Source organism: Lathamus discolor, chromosome 4, assembly GCF_037157495.1.
Source record: "Lathamus discolor isolate bLatDis1 chromosome 4, bLatDis1.hap1, whole genome shotgun sequence".
In the NCBI taxonomy this organism is placed as follows: Eukaryota; Metazoa; Chordata; class Aves; order Psittaciformes; family Psittacidae; genus Lathamus; species Lathamus discolor.
In genome coordinates, this window is record NC_088887.1 from 120,181,999 (window position 1) to 120,199,327 (window position 17,329).

The 17,329-nt window shown below is 45.6% G+C and overlaps 1 protein-coding gene across 3 annotated transcripts; it reads right to left on the reverse strand.

Moving 5' to 3' along the window:
* Positions 1-4,350: 4,350 nt before the first annotated feature.
* PRSS23 (serine protease 23) lies at positions 4,351-12,454 on the reverse strand. Of its 3 annotated transcripts, none has more exons than XM_065678796.1 (2): positions 12,277-12,454; positions 4,351-7,510 (listed from the first exon to the last, which is right to left on the reverse strand). In XM_065678796.1, the coding sequence occupies exon 2, from the start codon at positions 7,495-7,497 to the stop codon at positions 6,379-6,381; it is 1,119 nt and encodes a 372-aa protein (XP_065534868.1). In that variant the 5' UTR covers positions 7,498-7,510; positions 12,277-12,454; the 3' UTR covers positions 4,351-6,378. The 3 variants fall into 3 exon arrangements, with proteins under 3 accessions (XP_065534868.1, XP_065534871.1, XP_065534869.1); XM_065678799.1 differs by lacking the exon at positions 12,277-12,454 and adding an exon at positions 11,558-11,578; XM_065678797.1 differs by lacking the exon at positions 12,277-12,454 and adding an exon at positions 10,583-10,708.
* Positions 12,455-17,329: the final 4,875 nt, after the last annotated feature.

Consider the following 17,329-nt stretch of genomic DNA (forward strand, 5'->3'; position numbering starts at 1 on the left):
AAGCAGAGGCCAGAAAACCGCTGTCCTTTCACCTGTTTCTCAAGTCCCTGGTCCCACGGTCAGTTGACCCCGCGCTGCAGTGGTGCGTACATCCTAATATACTCCCTTCCCCATCAACAATGAAACAGGCCCTTGTGTGCTCCATTGAGAATGAACAAAACTGTGATAAATTCAGGTAAAACATGACTTTTGGACAAATGTGTTGAATGCTGTTTATAACCCATAATCATGGCATCACAGAATGATTTGGGTTGGAAGGGACCTTTAAGACCATCTAGTTCCAACGCTCTGCCATGGGAACGTGCGCCATCCTGCTTCCCATGGGGACCAGAACACCCCCACAGGAAAAGTTAACTGAAGCAGGTCTGACTGGAAATTCATTAGAGAAACAGCTTGCTATAGCAATTCACAGAAACCAAGGCTTTGTCGAAACATCCTGATTCAGAACAAGTTTTTATCAGAAAGGTTTCTTTAACTCAGGTGGAAATTTCTGGTCAAAATCAAAGCAAGTGTCACCTGCCTGTCCCAGAATGATCAGAACAGCCAAACCATTGGGTAGGCACCGTCTTTGCAGCAAGAAAGAGCAAACATGCTGGTTGAATAGGTTTTCTGAAGCACACCTTATCCCCATTTCCTTAAGGATCTCCATTCTTTTTCATCACGGGAAGTTTTCTTCTCTAAGAATGGGCAGGAACAGAAAAAGAAGGATGGAGGCAGTGGGAAAAGCCCCCAAAGGAACTGTTTGTTCAGGTTTAAACTCATCTAAACCACCCCATTTAAACCTACTGTTTTCTGCATGATGGCAAACACAGTTGAAGGGCAGCTCACAAGTGGGACTTTATGTTAGACAAGGCTTTGATGAACTTTTGAAATGTGAACATTTTTGTCCTCTCTGACCTTTCCATGGCAGTAAATACACCTGGCTTCATGGGTAAAGAATGAACCCCCCAAAAAAAACCATCTAAAGCATCATTAAATTAACTTCTTTCTGTGTGCAACCTGGGGGAAAGCACCAAATCTATGATCATAGAATCATAGAATAGTTAGGGTTGGAAAGGACCTTAAGATCATGTAGTTCCAACAATGATAATGTGGCATAAAATAGTTGTAGGAAATTGCTTAGGGTAAGCTGGAAAAAAATATTGTAATTTATTACTGCTGTCAGTCCAATAAGAGTGAACAAACCTTCACATCACATGTCAGTAATTCATGAACGTGTTTTTTACATTGGAGTTGGCCAGGCTTGCCAGGAAAATACTCTCACCTCACCAAATCAGCATGAACAGTGTTTTCCAGACCTGAAATGAGCAAATTTCAGTTAACAGGTATCAGATATTTTTAATGTATATGCTATTGAAAAGAGGTATTTTATATCATGAGCTCTTGCTTGGTGAAGCAGTAGAAGTCATTACCTCCTTGTAGATCTCTGCTGACGCATACTTGTCTTTCAAATGGAATTTATTGTACAAAACTAAACACTGCCCATAAAAATCTGCAGATGAACATTCCTTGTCTCCCCTTGAGCCACAACCATTTAACTACTGCTAGAGATCTTTAGATAAAAAACACTATAAGCCTGCTTCATGACTCAACCTATTCAAAATCAATCCACAGCCATAACATCACCGCTAATTTTATCCTGGGTATAATCAGTGTTTGGGGCATGCTAAGTTGTTTCTCTTCTCTTGTTTAATCATTTACCCATAAAAGCCCACACTGCCTTTAACAGCAACCTAACCGTCACTGTGTGAGACAGGAGAAAACACCTCCTGGGAGAAGAGCAAGTTCCTAATTCTGATGTTACTGACACTGAAGCTTTTCTTCTGTACCTACAGGGAAGCCGCAGTCTAAACTTCTCATATGTGCTGCACACCAGCTTCAGATTTGGTATTTATACACTCATTTGAAGAGGCTTAACTTACTTCAGCTCGTCACTTTTTATTCTATACCTAGTAGAACAGGGAATGGAAAGCAACAGTATTATTCATAAACCCTCCCCATACATATGCATATATACAGAGCAATCAGCTCACTGGGAATCTTGCTCCTGGGACACGAATCATGTTGCCCTTTCGCTCTTTGCTGCTCTTCTCTGTCTGCGCTTCCTTTTCGCTCCAGGGAAGCAAAGAGGTTTTTACCCTCCCATCATACTTTATCCACTCTTTGAAAGGTTCTCTTCCCAAGGCCTGTGCATATTGCCTTGGCACGCTACCAAAATCCGCTAACAAATGGCAGATTAAGTGGAAACACGGACAAGAATTTCAAGCATGTATTATACTTGCTTGGAGTTCAGCATGCAACGCTAAGATGAGGGCTGCCCTCTAACCAGGCAGGCCTGGGAATTCAGCTGCAAAACAATTACAGATGCAAGGAAAATACCTTTCCTCTGAGAAAGAAGCTTGATGATAACTCTGCAGCCTGCAGTAGGCTAAGTTCACTGTGTGCTCTGGAAGAACTCAGCGTGGTCTGTGCCTTCTTGAGACTTCAGTTTCCACCTCTGGCACTGTTCTCCGAGGAAGTTATGTCACATCAACCAGAATTCTACATATGTCAGCCTCTTAAAGATGCACAAGGAGATTTTAATCCTTTCCATTCACAACCAGAACAGCCCCTCTATACTCTTGTGCTGCCCTGCCTTAGGATACAAGAATACTGAGGCACTCAGTTCAGTTCTGCAGATTAGTGGCAGTCACCATCAGCTGGACAATGAAATTTCTAGTGTCGTGCCTCTGTATAGTTGAGTTACTTGTGGTTCCTTGATGAGCTATTCTGACTACACAGCTGTCTTTCTCACAGGTTAAAGTTCTGGTTTTAAAGGAGCCCTATTTACAGCACCAAAGCAAGGATCCTTAGAATGCAGTTTCCAAACCTGCCAAGCAATGGCCCAACCCCACGCTGAATGAATATGTTGGCAAAATGACACCAACTCAGGTGGGCACAGTGAAACAATGCTGAGCTTTTAGCACAATTCTGCCCATGTGATCTGAGATTTCCTTTTCTTTCCAAAACCAGTCTGGAATGTTTGCATAAGGGTGTACAGTAGAAAGAGACCCTCCCTCCCCTGATTACACTCAACTTGCTCCACACATTTGATTTTTAAAACAACTTGCTAACATTATTCTAGCTCATATGCCTTCTGCACAGCTCCACTCTTCCAGTCACCAGGAGAGATGTACTCTGCCCCTGTACTGGGCACTGGAGAGGCTGCACCTTGAATCCTGTGTTCGGTTCTGGGCCCCTCATTACAAGAGAGACATTGAGGTGCTGGAGCGGGGCCAGAGAAGGGCAGTGGAGCTGGTGCACAAGTCTGGTGCACAACGGTCTGGAGCACAAGTGTGATGAGGAACAGCTGAGGAACCTGGGGGGTTTAGTTTGGAGAAGAGAAGACTCGGGGAGGGCCTTATCACTCTCTACGACTGCCTGAAAGGAGGATGGAACGAGGATGGTCAGTTTCTTCTCCCAAGTAACAAGCAACAGGACAAGAGGAAACAGCCTCAAGTTGCGCCCAGAGAAGATCAGATTGTATATTTGGAAATATTTCTTCCCCGAAGAGGTTGTCAGGTGTTGGAACAGGCTGCCCAGGGAAGTGGTTGAGTCACCACCCCTGGAGGAATTTAAAAGTCATGGTGCTTGAGGACATGGTTTCTTTAGTGGTGGACTCGGCACTGTGAGAATAACAGTTGACCCTGATCTTATAGGACTTTTCCAATCTAAATGATTCTATGATTCCATGAAAAAAAATCTTAACCTCCAATCCAATGAAGCAGTTAAGAACACAGGGCCAGTGGATGGGAAATACGCCCAGTAAACCAGGACTGATGCTGCCAAGCGCACATGACGTAGTGTGCACATCCAGAGATAAGGAAAGTCGTAGAAGCAGCGTAGAACATTTCTGCACTCCTCTAAGAACTGTGGGTCTCACTGCTGGTGTCAGAGGAACTTTTTTCCTCCTGCATCAACTAAAAGAAGATGGACATGATTTATGACCTTATGACTGGTTCAAATTCCTCCATAGTTTATTGACCTTAAAGTTAATAAAAAGAATGTGACTTTTTGGTCTAAGAGGTTATTTTCAGCTCTAAGTAATCTGAGCTCATGACTGGCTTTGGAACTGCAATGATTGTATAAAAGCTAAGATTGATTATTACCATCCAAATACAGAAGAATTAAACCTACTGAAAAAAAATGGCCTAAAAACAACTAACAGGTGAGGACAAAAGAAAATTGAAGGAAAATAAATAGCGTTAAGGATACTAATAAATTAGTTCTGTATCTGTCTTTACAAATAAGTAACTGAAACGAGATTGAAAGTGCAACCCAAGTATAGCACAAATACAAGACTGTCTGCACTGGAATTCCATAACTTTTCTTTATTCGCTGTGATACATTCAAACAAAAGTGCTCCAGAGAACAACCATAGAGTAAAGGAAATTAAAATAAAAAGGCAGAAAAAGACCATCAGGTACATATGGTGATTATTCATATTTCAAAGCATTAGCAACTGCCTCTATCTGAATGCACCAAAAGCCCACATGAGGGTCCAACTGTTTTGCATGCTGGATCTACAATAACAATAATCACAGACAGCTCTAGCAAAACTGTTTTTCAGAACTAGAGCCAAAGCCATCATGAAGATAAAGCACCATCAGGCATATGTTTACAAATGCCATAGTAATTAGTAGAGTGTAAGAAAGGCTTAGCTGATTTAACATTTTCCTTGTATTCGTATAGCATGGGGAAGCTCTCCTTAGATTCATTCCTTCCCAGCTCTGCCATTTCACACCATGACCTTGCATTTGCCCCACAGCACCAAGAGCCATGGGCAACTTGGTAAGGAGAGAGTGAGAGATGGATGGAAGAGAAACTGGAACCGGTACCAGTATCTTCCTCCTGTTGAAAAAAGTAATATTGGCATGGCAGCATGTACTGAACCATGTTACTGTAATATAGTGGCACAACCCACCTGAGAAACACTGTTTGTACAGACCACATTGACTTCCCAATGCTGTTTGCTGAGCTACAGGTATTTGGCTGCACTGATTTTGCCTGTAAAATATAGCTCTTCTTTTAAACTCCACTTCTGCTACAGTAAAAACATAAGTCACTGTTATCTATAAGAGAGAGCAGAGCATCGCTTCATAGCAGACTCAGACTGCGCCCTATAACGTGGCTCCATTCCAGCTGCACTATTACTGAACTGTGCACTTCCCAAGAATTATTTGTAACTCAACAGTTTGATGGGGAGGAGGATTTCTACCCCAAACAACATGAGAAATGTAGGTCAAGATGCCACACAAACTACACTGTCAAAGGGCTACAATAGAGAGACACTTATAAATCCAGGGTCCCTCTACCTGGTATTCGTAGAACAGCATCTATCTTCAACAAAAAGTGGGAAAACTCAGCAGAACCCTTTAGTCCTGCTCTCCTCTTTACCTGCTTTTTTGGCAGCAATCCAGATGGCCATCAAGACCACAGACAGGCTTTCCTTTGAAAATCTGAGTTGCTGACACAAGTTTTTCCTTAAAGGATCTAAGTAGGTCATAAACAGAAAACAAGACTCTGTCCCTGTGTGCCCTCTGTAACAGTATATCCATAGGGACCCTGCTAGGTGTAAGACTATGCCCCATCTCCGTAATGATTTAATGCTATGTACAATTTGTGCTTCCCAAGGCAGGATGCAATGGCACTACTCATATGACCAAAATCATCTTCACAGTCAAGCCCTTGCAACACCAAGGTCTGTTTGCTCAAAAAGCATTTTTCTTAACTCTGTTACTAACAAAGTCTCAAATCACTCAGGCCAAAAGAAGGTTAGAAATGTTACACAGTTATTTACCCTTCACGCTATTTGTGTGGCGTTCATCTCCCACAGCGCATGCCTTGCCCTTTTCACACTCCCTTTCTCATGCAGGAACACAAAGCTGTGATGTTTGGGTTGCAAACACCATTAAATGCCCCTCTTCAGCCCCCAACAGCATAGAAATATTTTCTTTTAAAGTTCAGATCAAAGCATTTCTACTAATCCTAGGATTTATTAAAACAAACATTGCAGACATGAGATAGTCGACAGCGTCCCTTTTATAAGATTCTTTGGAGACGGTTCTGATTTCATGCTGTTTACTGATCCGCCCCTAATTAATCTTGAGTTTCTGAGCTGCAAATTCAACAAGTCCACCTGCTCCCTCCCCACCCAACATCCCTTTCTCCCCAGTGTTGAGCTGTAATGGCAGCACCCCACAGCCCCTCTCCTAAGAACAAGGTTCGCATCCCCACGTTACAAGACCATCTCACAGACATTTGCAGCAAAAGTCTAGACTTTCCTCAGATGAGTAATTAAAACCAGTCATTAAGTGCTTTCAAGGAGTTTCATTGTCTTTATCCTTCCCTGCAGTCAAGGTAGTTGCCTTTGATCCAGTAACAGATCTGTGCATATTTGAGGGGGGTGATGCGAACAGCTACATTGAAATCCTGTGGGGTGCCATTCATGTCCACCCACTGATGGCCTGAAAATATGCCAATAATTTTACGCTCCCATTTGTGGTCCTGCCTCTTCCACATCCTCACGTACACCCCAGACCCACTGGCACCCGGCTGGGCATCGCACTGCTGGTATAACAGGTCATATGTTTCATCTTTGACATCACAGAAGCGGTAAACCAGGTTTCCTGGGCGATCATTGTCATAGCCAGAGAAGTGAATCCTCCCTCCAGGCAAGTGTCTTGCTGGTGGGCTCACACCTATCTTCATAAACTTTCTTTTATGAGGCTTCTTCAGCTCCAGCAAGGCATAGTCATAATCCATACCAATGTCATTGGCATTGCCTTTGATCCAGCCTTTGGGGACATGTGTCCGTTTCACTCGGATCCACTGGAATTTCATTTTCTCAGGCATTGCTGAGTTGGTGATATTGCCTCCTTTGCTGCCATCTTTCAGTTTGGGCTTTAGGAACCCCACCCGCAGTTTCTGAGCGCCTTTGACATAACTCTTCCCATCATGGATGCAATGAGCTGCAGTAAGAACATGCTTTTCAGCCACAAGTGTGCCCGTGCAACCTGTAGATAGCTTCACCGATGTGGAGAATGGGTAGTTCAACAAGAAGTCTTTCCCAAAAATGCTAAACCTGCTGTCATAGCCATAGATCTGCCTCTTAGTTCGAGATTTGCCTTGAGACCCATCACCACTGTTGCTCAGAATATATATGCCCACCTCTGTTTCAGTGAGACTACCATTAGCATATAAGGTTTCATAGGACAGGTAGTTCTTTACTTCTTCATAAGTTGGCAGAGGAGAACTTTTGTGGCATGCTGGGCCACACGGAGATACCACTTCCAGTCTGGCTTCAGCATCAAACTGTGGTTTGTCCAAGTTAAGGGTATACTGTGGCAGGATAACTGGAACTCTGTAAGATGGCCAAGTTGGCTTCCAGTGAGAACTAGAGGGCATCACATCTTTAGCAGCACACAAAAGGAGGATTAAAGCGGACAAGCCTGCCATTCTGAATGCCGGTCTGTGGAAAGCAAAAGAAAGTCCAGTTACTTACATAAACGTTGCAAGATTAATCTACCTTGCCAAGTAATGGCTTGCTAACCAGGTATAAAATAGTAAGTGATTTAACTGGAGCCAATTATCACTAAGTACTTTTTTCAGTTAAGGCATTAGTTTAACCTGTATCCTGAAACAAGTGCCTCAGGTTAACACTGAAACAGGGCATTTAAGCCTTAGGTGTGCTGAGCCACCAACTTCCAGCTGACACCAGCGAGGAGTTCTAGCGCTTGTCTTCACACAGAGTAAAGCAAATTCAGACCTGTGAATTCCTGAATTCAGGAACTATAGCTCCTGCTAGAGACATCAAGCTGATGGCAGGAACATGAAGGTGAACAAAAGATAACCTGGACAGGAGCTGGGCTGCAGAACATGACCACACAGGAGACTTGCTTCCCCCTGCAACTCATAGCAGACAAAGCTTTCTGCTCCATGTAGCATTTGCTCTCCCCTAGGCTTGCATGAGAAAGGGTGGTATGAGTACACGAGGCCAGCTAATGAAGTGAATTTACAATTCTCAATGGAATCTTCGGTTAACATACTGCCTTATTCCTTTAGAAACTCGATTAATTACTAATGCACCCCACCCCCCTCTGAGCACAGGGAGGCAAATGGGACTGTAAATATGTTTATGAACCACAGGCAGAGCGCCTCAGACTGCAGAGAACAGCGTGCACTAGGCCTGCGTCAAGAAAATGTGTAACTTTAGTTCATTTGAAAATTAGCCATACAGCTGAATCGCTGCAGGAGGCATTGCCCTGGGCAAGAAGGCAGGCAGGATCTCCCTCACACAAAGAGTATTCAAACAATACTTCACTATTATGTTGAGCTTACACATGTTTAAAATCCTGCTGAGGTTACACTGATCACAAGTGCAGGATCATTCCTGAAATACCTCAAACCAAGAAACCAAAGCAAATCACGCAGGAGATAACCACAGCTATCTAAGAATAAAACAGAAAAATCCTTCTTTCCAATGCTTTTTGTAGGAATACTCCATCCCTAAGGTGCACTGAAAAAGACTTCACAAGCTACAGACTGCTAAAGTCCAAAGGTGTCCAACTCAAGCATTGCTACCTGTTGCTGGTAGCATCCTCTTTGGGAATGTGGGCTACAGATAAAGCACACAGTATTCAGAATATCAATTGACTCATGCAGGATATCAAAACATTCCCATTCCAAAAACCAGATGTAAGTAAACAGAGCTGATGCTACTGATGCCCACAAAGGCAGGTACTGACTCTTTTCCCAAGTAACAAATGATAAGACGAGACCCTCAAGCTGCACCAGGGGAGGTTTAGACTGGACATTAGGAAAAATTTCTTCCCCAGAAGGGTGCTCAGGCATTGGAAGAGGCTGCCCAGGGCAGTGCTGGAGCCACCGTCCCTGGAAGTATTCAAAACCCATGTAGATGAGGCCCTCAGTGACACAGTTTAGTGGTGGTCTTGGCAGTGCTGGGGTAAGGGTTGGACCTGATGATCTTAAAGGTCTTGACTCTATGATTCTTCCAGAAGTGACCAGACAGTCTCTTGGTATTTTTTTCTTTAACAAACAGAACATCTTTAAAGGGATGCATTTTGTTCTAGAAAGGTTAAACTCTATTGAATGTGCTGCTTTACACCTGATGGGCAAGTCATGCTGGAAAATACAGGCCATTTTAAACATGAATCAGAATTGCATCATTTTGGATCTCCCAAAAGTGGAAAATACTTGTTTATGTATTCTAGGAAAATCATCAGCTCCTCTGGCTCCTTCTAAGGCAGAGATTCATATTGGATGTGGCTGGATTTTGCAAGCTATGAAATGAGATAGTCTCACGTTGGTGTAAGGATGGCCCTGCTGTATTATCAAAGATACTCATGAATAACAGTGATCAGGAAAACACAGACAAAGAAGGTAACAGGAACAAATGATACTACTCCATCCCCACAAAAACAATACACACCAGCACAAGTCAACTGTTAAATGTCCTACCTGTGACAATGAGGGCTGTATGCAGAAACGTTTAATGGTCTCCTAGTTAGAAGCTGACAGCAGACTAAATCCCAGTTATGCTGTGCCTTAGGTAGCAGATCCCATCATTAAGAGAATGTATTTATTAAGCAGTCTGCTCTCATCTGCCTCATACCAAAGTTATTGCCACAAATTATATTTGAAGCATTCCTGATAAAGGAATATGCATCTAAACTGCACCACTCACTCATGCTGCTTCTTGGATCTAAAAGTCACTCATGCTTACAGAGCCAATGCTGGCCTTTGGCTGGTTTATTTAGCTAGCAGGGGGAAATCAGAAGTGTCTTGTCAGTTGCTATTTGCACAAGCAGCAAGATTCCCTCATGCCTGTCAGCACAGCGACCTGATGAAGGGGCTGTGCGACCAAAAACTTCGCTGCTTCCTCCGAGAGCATCATCTGGGCTGAGAAGAGAAATTACTTCTCCCTGCAATATCACTGCCATCAGCCCTGCAGCAACGCCAGCACAAAATAGGCAGTTTCAATCAGCAGAGGGCAGTCGCCCTATGAAAAGATCGAGACAGCAGCTGGGACTTAAACTGATCCCAAAAAAAGGCTTCGGGAGATGGTATCTGTGCTGTGCTCTAAAGTGGTCCTTACTCCACTTTATGCCTCTGAACAAGCCTTCCCACACCCCTCCCCTGCTGCTTCTGTGCTATGATCATGCTGATGATAAATGTGATGATAAAATAGTCTTTCATCAGCTACAGAACTTTGCTGTTATGTCAAATGCTATTAAAACCTAATAAAATACAGTTTTGAGTGTATACCGGACCATAGAAGCTAAACAGTGCTCACAAATTAAGGCATTTATTCAAGTCTTCATAGTTACATCACATCTGGAGACAGAAATGGTAATAAATCAGCTCTGGGATGTAGTAAAGAGAATAAATATGCCTTATTTATAACAAGATGCCAAAACAGAGCATAGTACCTCTTTCTGGGGAGATGCCTCCTCTTTGAAAAATAGTTAAGCAGAAAAATTAAGGAATATAAAGAGTAACCTAAATTTAAAGAGAGACCTACCAGTTACGATCTTCTTTTCTTTTCCTTTCTCTTTTCCTTTCTGATTCCAACAAAACCCAAAAAGCAGCAAAAAAAACCCAGGGTTAACACCCTCTGTGCTCAGCTACATACTCGTGTGTGACCCTGAGAGATGTTCTCAAATAGAACAAACCAGTAAGAAGCGAGGACTTCCCCCAGCAGCTATCACAAACCGATACTGAATGAATTATGACGTGCAGCTCTACTGTAGCACTGCTCTTCTGTTCCTATTTAAACTGTGTCATAAACTCAATCCACCCTTTGACTCAATACAAAGCCCCGCTCTGATATCCAGCCTTGGAACCCCCTAGAAAGCGGTTTGTACATAATCACACTTGCTAATGGCATTAAAATGGTTTAGAGAATGGAAACAGTGACAGCTACCCCGGGGCTCCCCACACTGCTGGAACACTTCACAGGCACATTTTCCTGCCTGCTATGGGCATTCACACCCTGAGAGAAATGGTGGCGAAAGAGAACTGCCTTGTTCGGGACGGGCATGAATCATTTTCTAACAAGCAAGTAATTTTTCTGGAGGAGTTCACCACTTCAAGGGTGGTTCTCATAAGAAGATGGTAAATAACAATAAATCCTGGAACATCCAGTAGGAAAGGCTGTGAACCGAACAGGCTCCATTACATTTTTGAACTGAAGGAAGTTTCTTCCAGGAGCTGGAAGCCAGAACGATTAACATGGCAAAAGAAAACAAACGGAGAAAGAAAAACCACGGCAGCGGGAGAGAAAAACCTGCCCCGAACCAAATTACAAAGGTGAACTAAAGCACTGTCACTGCCGTGCCAAAATACCTCCGCTGCTCCTCTTAGTCACTGAGAACTTGTCAAAACACAGCAACAATAACTGAGTTCTGCTTTTAAGTACAGACGCCTTGCAGCCATCAAAATCCAACATCTCTATTAGCCCGCGATGCTGGGGGTGGTGCGAGTTACCCTGTCTTACCCGTTGTAAGAAGAGATGGTCAGAAAACCTGAAACCAGCTTCGGTCCTGACAGGCCAAGGGTGTCTGTTAACACACACAACGGGTACCCTGCCACGTGTGTCAGTGACACATACACACACAGAGGAAAGGGATTGTGCTATGCGTTTACCACTTAGTCTGATTCCTACGGAGTGATCTTACTGCCTCCTTTCTTGCCTCGTTCGTAAAGCAGCTTCGGTTTCAGGGTACAAGAGAAAACGGTGCCGCTCAGCTGGAATACAAGCTGTGAACAAGGACACGCATCCCCAGCGCTACCAACCACCCGAGCGAAGGGGCAGGAGCCGAACAGCCCCGGCAGGCTCCAGCGGCCGCTTCGCTGAACACAACATCATGTATTTCCTCAGTAAACCCCCCAAATACCGATGTTTTCGGTCACGGGGATGTACCGAAGTACAGGACCGCAGCGGCTCCTTCTGATGCCTCCCGAGTGCGAAACGCAGCAAAGGCGAATCTTTTACCGGCTGTTTTAGCAACCTCTTGGAAGTTGGTCACGGCCAGCAGAGAGCGGCGGGGCTAGCGACCCCGGCCAGCACCCGAAGCGGGGCATCCGCCCTGTCCGCCCATTGCGCTCCCGGGGACGGGAGCGGGTTAAAAGCGCAGCTCCGGTCCCGCACGGCGGCTCCCGCAGCCGGGCTGCGCCGCGCCGGGTGACCCGCACCCTGTGCAAGCCGCTACCTACCAGCTCCCCGCGGCGGCGGCGCGTCCCGGAGCCGCTCAGGCAGGTGGCGGGGCCGGTCCCATGCCTCCCGCCGGGCGCCTTCCCTCCGAGGCGCGCTCCGAGCGGGGCGGAGCGGGGCGGAGCGGTGCCTACCGCAGGTGGCTCCGGCCGCCGCCGCTGCCGAGCCCCGTTCCCCTCCGCTCCCCTTCCCTCCCCTCCGCTCCCTCCCCGCCCCACAGCCCGCCCTTGGGGGCCGCGCAGGGGCTGAGGCCGGGGCCGGCCCTCAGCGCAGGGCGGCACCCCCTTGTTTTCCTCTTTTCGTGCCGTTTTCATTGATTTCCTGAGGAAAACCATACTTTTTTTCCCTCATCCTCGCGGGGTCCCGGCACTGTGGGCAGCTCAGGGACCGCCAGCCCCTCACCGCAGCGGTGTGGCCCGGCCACCTCAGAGAGTGAGCCCCCGGGGTCCCTCCCGCCATTACAGGGCATAAGGATCTTTGTGGTCTGTCACCGCTGTTGCCTCATAGTTGAACTTCATTGTCAGACACATTCTTTGCACGGGTTTTAATTACTCGTCCCTCTTGCATCCTTATAATGATAGCTGGCAAGGAAAGAGGTGAGGGGAGCCAAGAAGGCAAAACCTCCTGCAATCTGTTTTAACTCCGCAAGAAAAGCCCGCAGGTCTTGCCAGAATTCCCAGCTGATCACCATCACCCCAGAAAGGAAAAAGGAATTGCACAGGAATCGGCTTATTCCCTGCATTTTACTGACCCCAATTCTACCTTTAGGAAGGACCAGGAGAGCTTAAAGCATAACCAAGCTCTGCCTCACGGACCCTACGTGAGTAGCTTGAGGTAGCTGCAGGTTCTTGCATCTTTAGATGTGGTTTAGATTTGGGCTTAGAAATACTCCATTTGGGTCTGTGGAAAGGTAATTTTTAATAAATGGTAGGGAAAAGCAAGCGCTATAAAAATCGTAAGTGCCCAGACAGGTCTGTCTCAATATGAATGATTGTAGGAGAATTGCGATTGGAGGGGGAGGTCCCAGGGGTAGAGGGCAAACAGCAGAAACACAGCTGGAGAATACAACTGGTATCGCATACAATTGGTACTGTATACAACTGGTATTGTATACAATTGGTATTGAGTACAACTGGTATTGTATACAACTGGTATTGAATGCAACTACCTCTGTGCCTGGTAAAATCTTGGAGCACATTCTCCTGGATGGCATGCTAAGGCACATGAAAAACAACAAGGTGCTTGGTGACAGCCAGCATGGCTTCACTAAGGGGAAATCCTGCCTGACCAATTTGGTGGCCTTCTATGATGGGGCTACAGGATTGATGGATAAGGGTAAAGCAGTTGACGTCATCTACCTGGACTTGAGCAAAGCGTTTGACACTGTTCCACACGACATCCTTCTCTCTAAATTGGAGAGATATCAATTTGATGGATGGACCACTCAGTGGATAAAGAACTGTCTGGACGGCCACACACAAAGAGTTGTGGTCAATGGCTCGATGTCAGGCTGGAGACCAGTAACGAGTGGTGTCCCTCAGGGATCGGTGTTGGGACCGGTCTTGTTTAACATCTTCATCACTGACATGGACAGTGGGATTGAGTGCGCCTTCAGCAAGTTTGCCGATGACACCAAGCTGTGTGGTCCAGTTGATATGCTGGAGGGAAGGGATGCCATCCAGAGGGACCTTGACATGCTTGTGAGGTGGGCTGATGCCAACCTTATGAAGTTCAACCACGACAAGTGCAGGGTCCTACACCTGGGTCGGAGCAATCCCAGGCACGGCTACAGACTGGGCAAAGAAGAGATTCAGAGCGGCCCTGCAGAGAAGGACTTGGGGGTGCTGGGCGATGAGAAAATGAACATGAGCCGGCTTCAGTGTGCGCTCGCAGCCCAGAAAGCCAACCGTATCCTGGGCTGCATCAAAAGGAGTGTGACCAGCAGGTTGAAAGAGGTGATCCTGCCCCTCTACTCTGCTCTTGTGAGACCTCACCTGGAGCATTGTGTGCAGTTCTGGTGTCCTCAACATAAAAAGGACATGGAACTGCTGGAACAAGTCCAGGGGAGGCCACGAGGATGATCAGGGGACTGGAGCACCTCCCGTGTGAAGACAGAATGAGGAAGTTGGGGCTGTTCAGCCTGGAGAAGAGAAGGCTGCGTGGAGACCTCATAGCAGCCTTCCAGTACCTGAAGGGGGTCTATAGGGATGCTGGGGAGGGACTCTTCATCAGGGACTGTAGTGACAGGACAAGGGGTAACGGGTTAAAACTGAAACAGGGGAAGTTTAGATTGGATATAAGGAGGAAATTCTTTCTGTTAGGGTGGTGAGGCACTGGAATCGGTTGCCCAGGGGGGTTGTGAGTGCTCCATCCCTGGCGGTGTTCAAGGCCAGGTTGGGTGAAGCCTTGTGTTGGATGGTTTAGTGAGAGGTGTCCCTGTCCATGGCAGGGGGTTGGAACTAGATGATCTTGAGGTCCCTTCCAACCCTAACTATTCTATGATTCTATGATTCTATGGTATTGTATACAACTGGTATTGCATTCAATTGGTATTGAATACAACTGTTATTGAATACAACTGGTATTGTATACAACTGGTATTGCATACAACTGGTATTGCATACAACTGGTATTGAATGCAACTGGTATTGCATACAACTGGTATTGCATACAACTGGTATTGAATACAACTGGTATTGTATACAACTGGTATTGAATACAACTGGTATTGAATACAGCTGGGGCTAGTGACATCAATTCAGCTCTTGGCCACCAAGAAATGATCATGCAACAGTGAGGATGATACTGGAGACTCAGCAATACCATACTAATAGACCCCTTCCTTATCTCATTCTTGCATTCTTGTCTCCCACTGCCAAGGAAGCTTTTACTTGTCCACCTCCCCTGTGTTTCATGGATGGAGGAGCTGTTCATGGCTTAGTAAGGGGTGAAAGTGTTGTGAGGTTTGGTGCTGAGGCACTGGCACAAGGTGCCCAGAGAAGCTGTGGCTGCCCCATCCCTGGCAGTGTTCAAGGCCAGGTTGGACACAGGGGCTTGGAGCAACCTGCTCTAGTGGAAGGGGTCCCTGCCTGTGGCTGGGGGTTGGAAATGGATGAGTTTTAAGGTCCCTTCCAACCCAACCATTCTGTGATTCTATGATGCATCACAGGAGTCAGGGCTGAGGCCGTGGTTCAAGTGGGCTCTTGCTTTCCATGGGCATACAACCTCTCCTCTCACAAGGGCCATATGAGGCCCAGGGCATCCCAAGCTTTCCTTTTGCAGGTCATCACACCAAACAAGGCCTCAAGCACTTTTATGAAAAAGTACATATTGCCCAGCAGTCACTTCTAGATGACTGGAACCCTTCACTGAACAATTCTTTCCATGTCCCTCTTCTGCTGTATCTCAAATGTTTCAGCCTTCCTGTACCACACTGCTGTTTTCAAGAGTCTCAGTGGGAGATAAAAATACCAGCATAATTGTTTCCTTGTCTGTTTTCCCCAGTTTTTTCTTTGCAGTGACTGTGAATAAATTCTGACTAAAGAAGGACTGTTTGATCTCCAGACACAAATGCAAATAGACACAATCCTAGACACCCATAGAAATGTTTACAGCAGACAGGGGGGCAGAGGTACAAGACACTGCTTAGATACATATGGTGGGATTCATCTCAACTGTGGCAGTTTGGATGCCATGGGCTATCCATGATGGACCACAGGCCTTTCCCATCTGGAAGTAAGTGCTGGAAAGCATGAAGGCCCCCCCCATCCAAAAGAAGTGGCTGCAAATGTCCATAATGACATTCCACCACACTTCTTATGGATTCCTGTTGTATCTCTGTCTCCCTGTGACTGACTGCTGCCTCTCTACTTCTGATTATGGGAACAGATAATCATGGGATCGTGGAATGGTTTGGGTTGGAAAGGACCTTAAAGTTCATCTAGTTCCACCCCCCTGCCATGGGCAGATTATAAAACATTATGTGCCCCTATATACAACACATAGATGAATAGGAGCCACTAGGCTTGGTGTCTACCGAACTCCTTCCTAGAATGAAACCTTAGAGATTGTTAGGCAAAACCTTTTTCACGTCAAAAGGAGCACAGAGGAATGTTTAGTTTGAAATTTAGTTACAAGAAATTCGGTTGCTGTAAAAACTTGTAGATTTGTATTACTTTTGAGCCATCTACATTGAGCCATAACCTCAGAAAAGACAGTTTGCCTGGCCTAAGAAAAACAATGAACCCCCGTCCAGTTCTCTCCAGCAGCTAAAGGCAAAATCTAATGTTTTAGCTTTCTAATTCAAAATAGGGGGAAAAGAAACAATTACAGATATATTTTCCTATGTGTATAACTCTTAAGAATCAAGAGCTTTGGTGATACTGGGCTGCAGAAGCTTCTTTAAACAGAGAGTGAAGTCCAAGACCTGAGTGTTACTGTGAGCCACTGTTGAGGCAAAGAGCAATAAGTGACAACCTACATAGTAAGAGTGAAGAGGTATTAGCTGTACTATATTGTCAAGTGATAACACACATGCTGACTTTTCAGCACCTTGTGAGTAAGCTGAAAATGAAACAGTCTACAGGTGGGAACCCTAATGAATGGTACTGTCAGGAGATGATTCCTCATGGTTGAAGAAATCTTTTATTCCACAGGGAAGTGAAGTAACCTGGCATTATGGGCCTATGCCAGATTCCAGTGCAAACAATGGAGTGATTTCAGAGGCCACTGAGTCTGCAAGGAAGACTGACAACCCACAGCTGGCTCAAATGAGTCCTCCTGTTGCTCGCTGCTGGTGCAGTGCAGCAGAAAAGGCTTTGGAATTCTCTCTGCTGTGGCAGCTCTCTAGCAGGCTCCTCTGCCTTCCCTTGGATGAGAGCCCTGCTCACAGATGCTCTGTTTCCCAAAGCACTTTCTAACTGAAGAAGGAAGAAATTAAAGGTGAAAAGAATCATAGAATCATAACATGGTTTGGGTTTGAAAGGACCTTAAGATCATCCAGTTCCAACCCCCTGCCATTGGCAGGGACACCTCACACTAGACCGTGACACCCAA

Bases quoted from the DNA above. Each gene is read 5' to 3' on its own strand.
- PRSS23 (XM_065678796.1), bottom strand. From the start codon at position 7,497: ATGGCAGGCTTGTCCGCTTTAATCCTCCTTTTGTGTGCTGCTAAAGAT.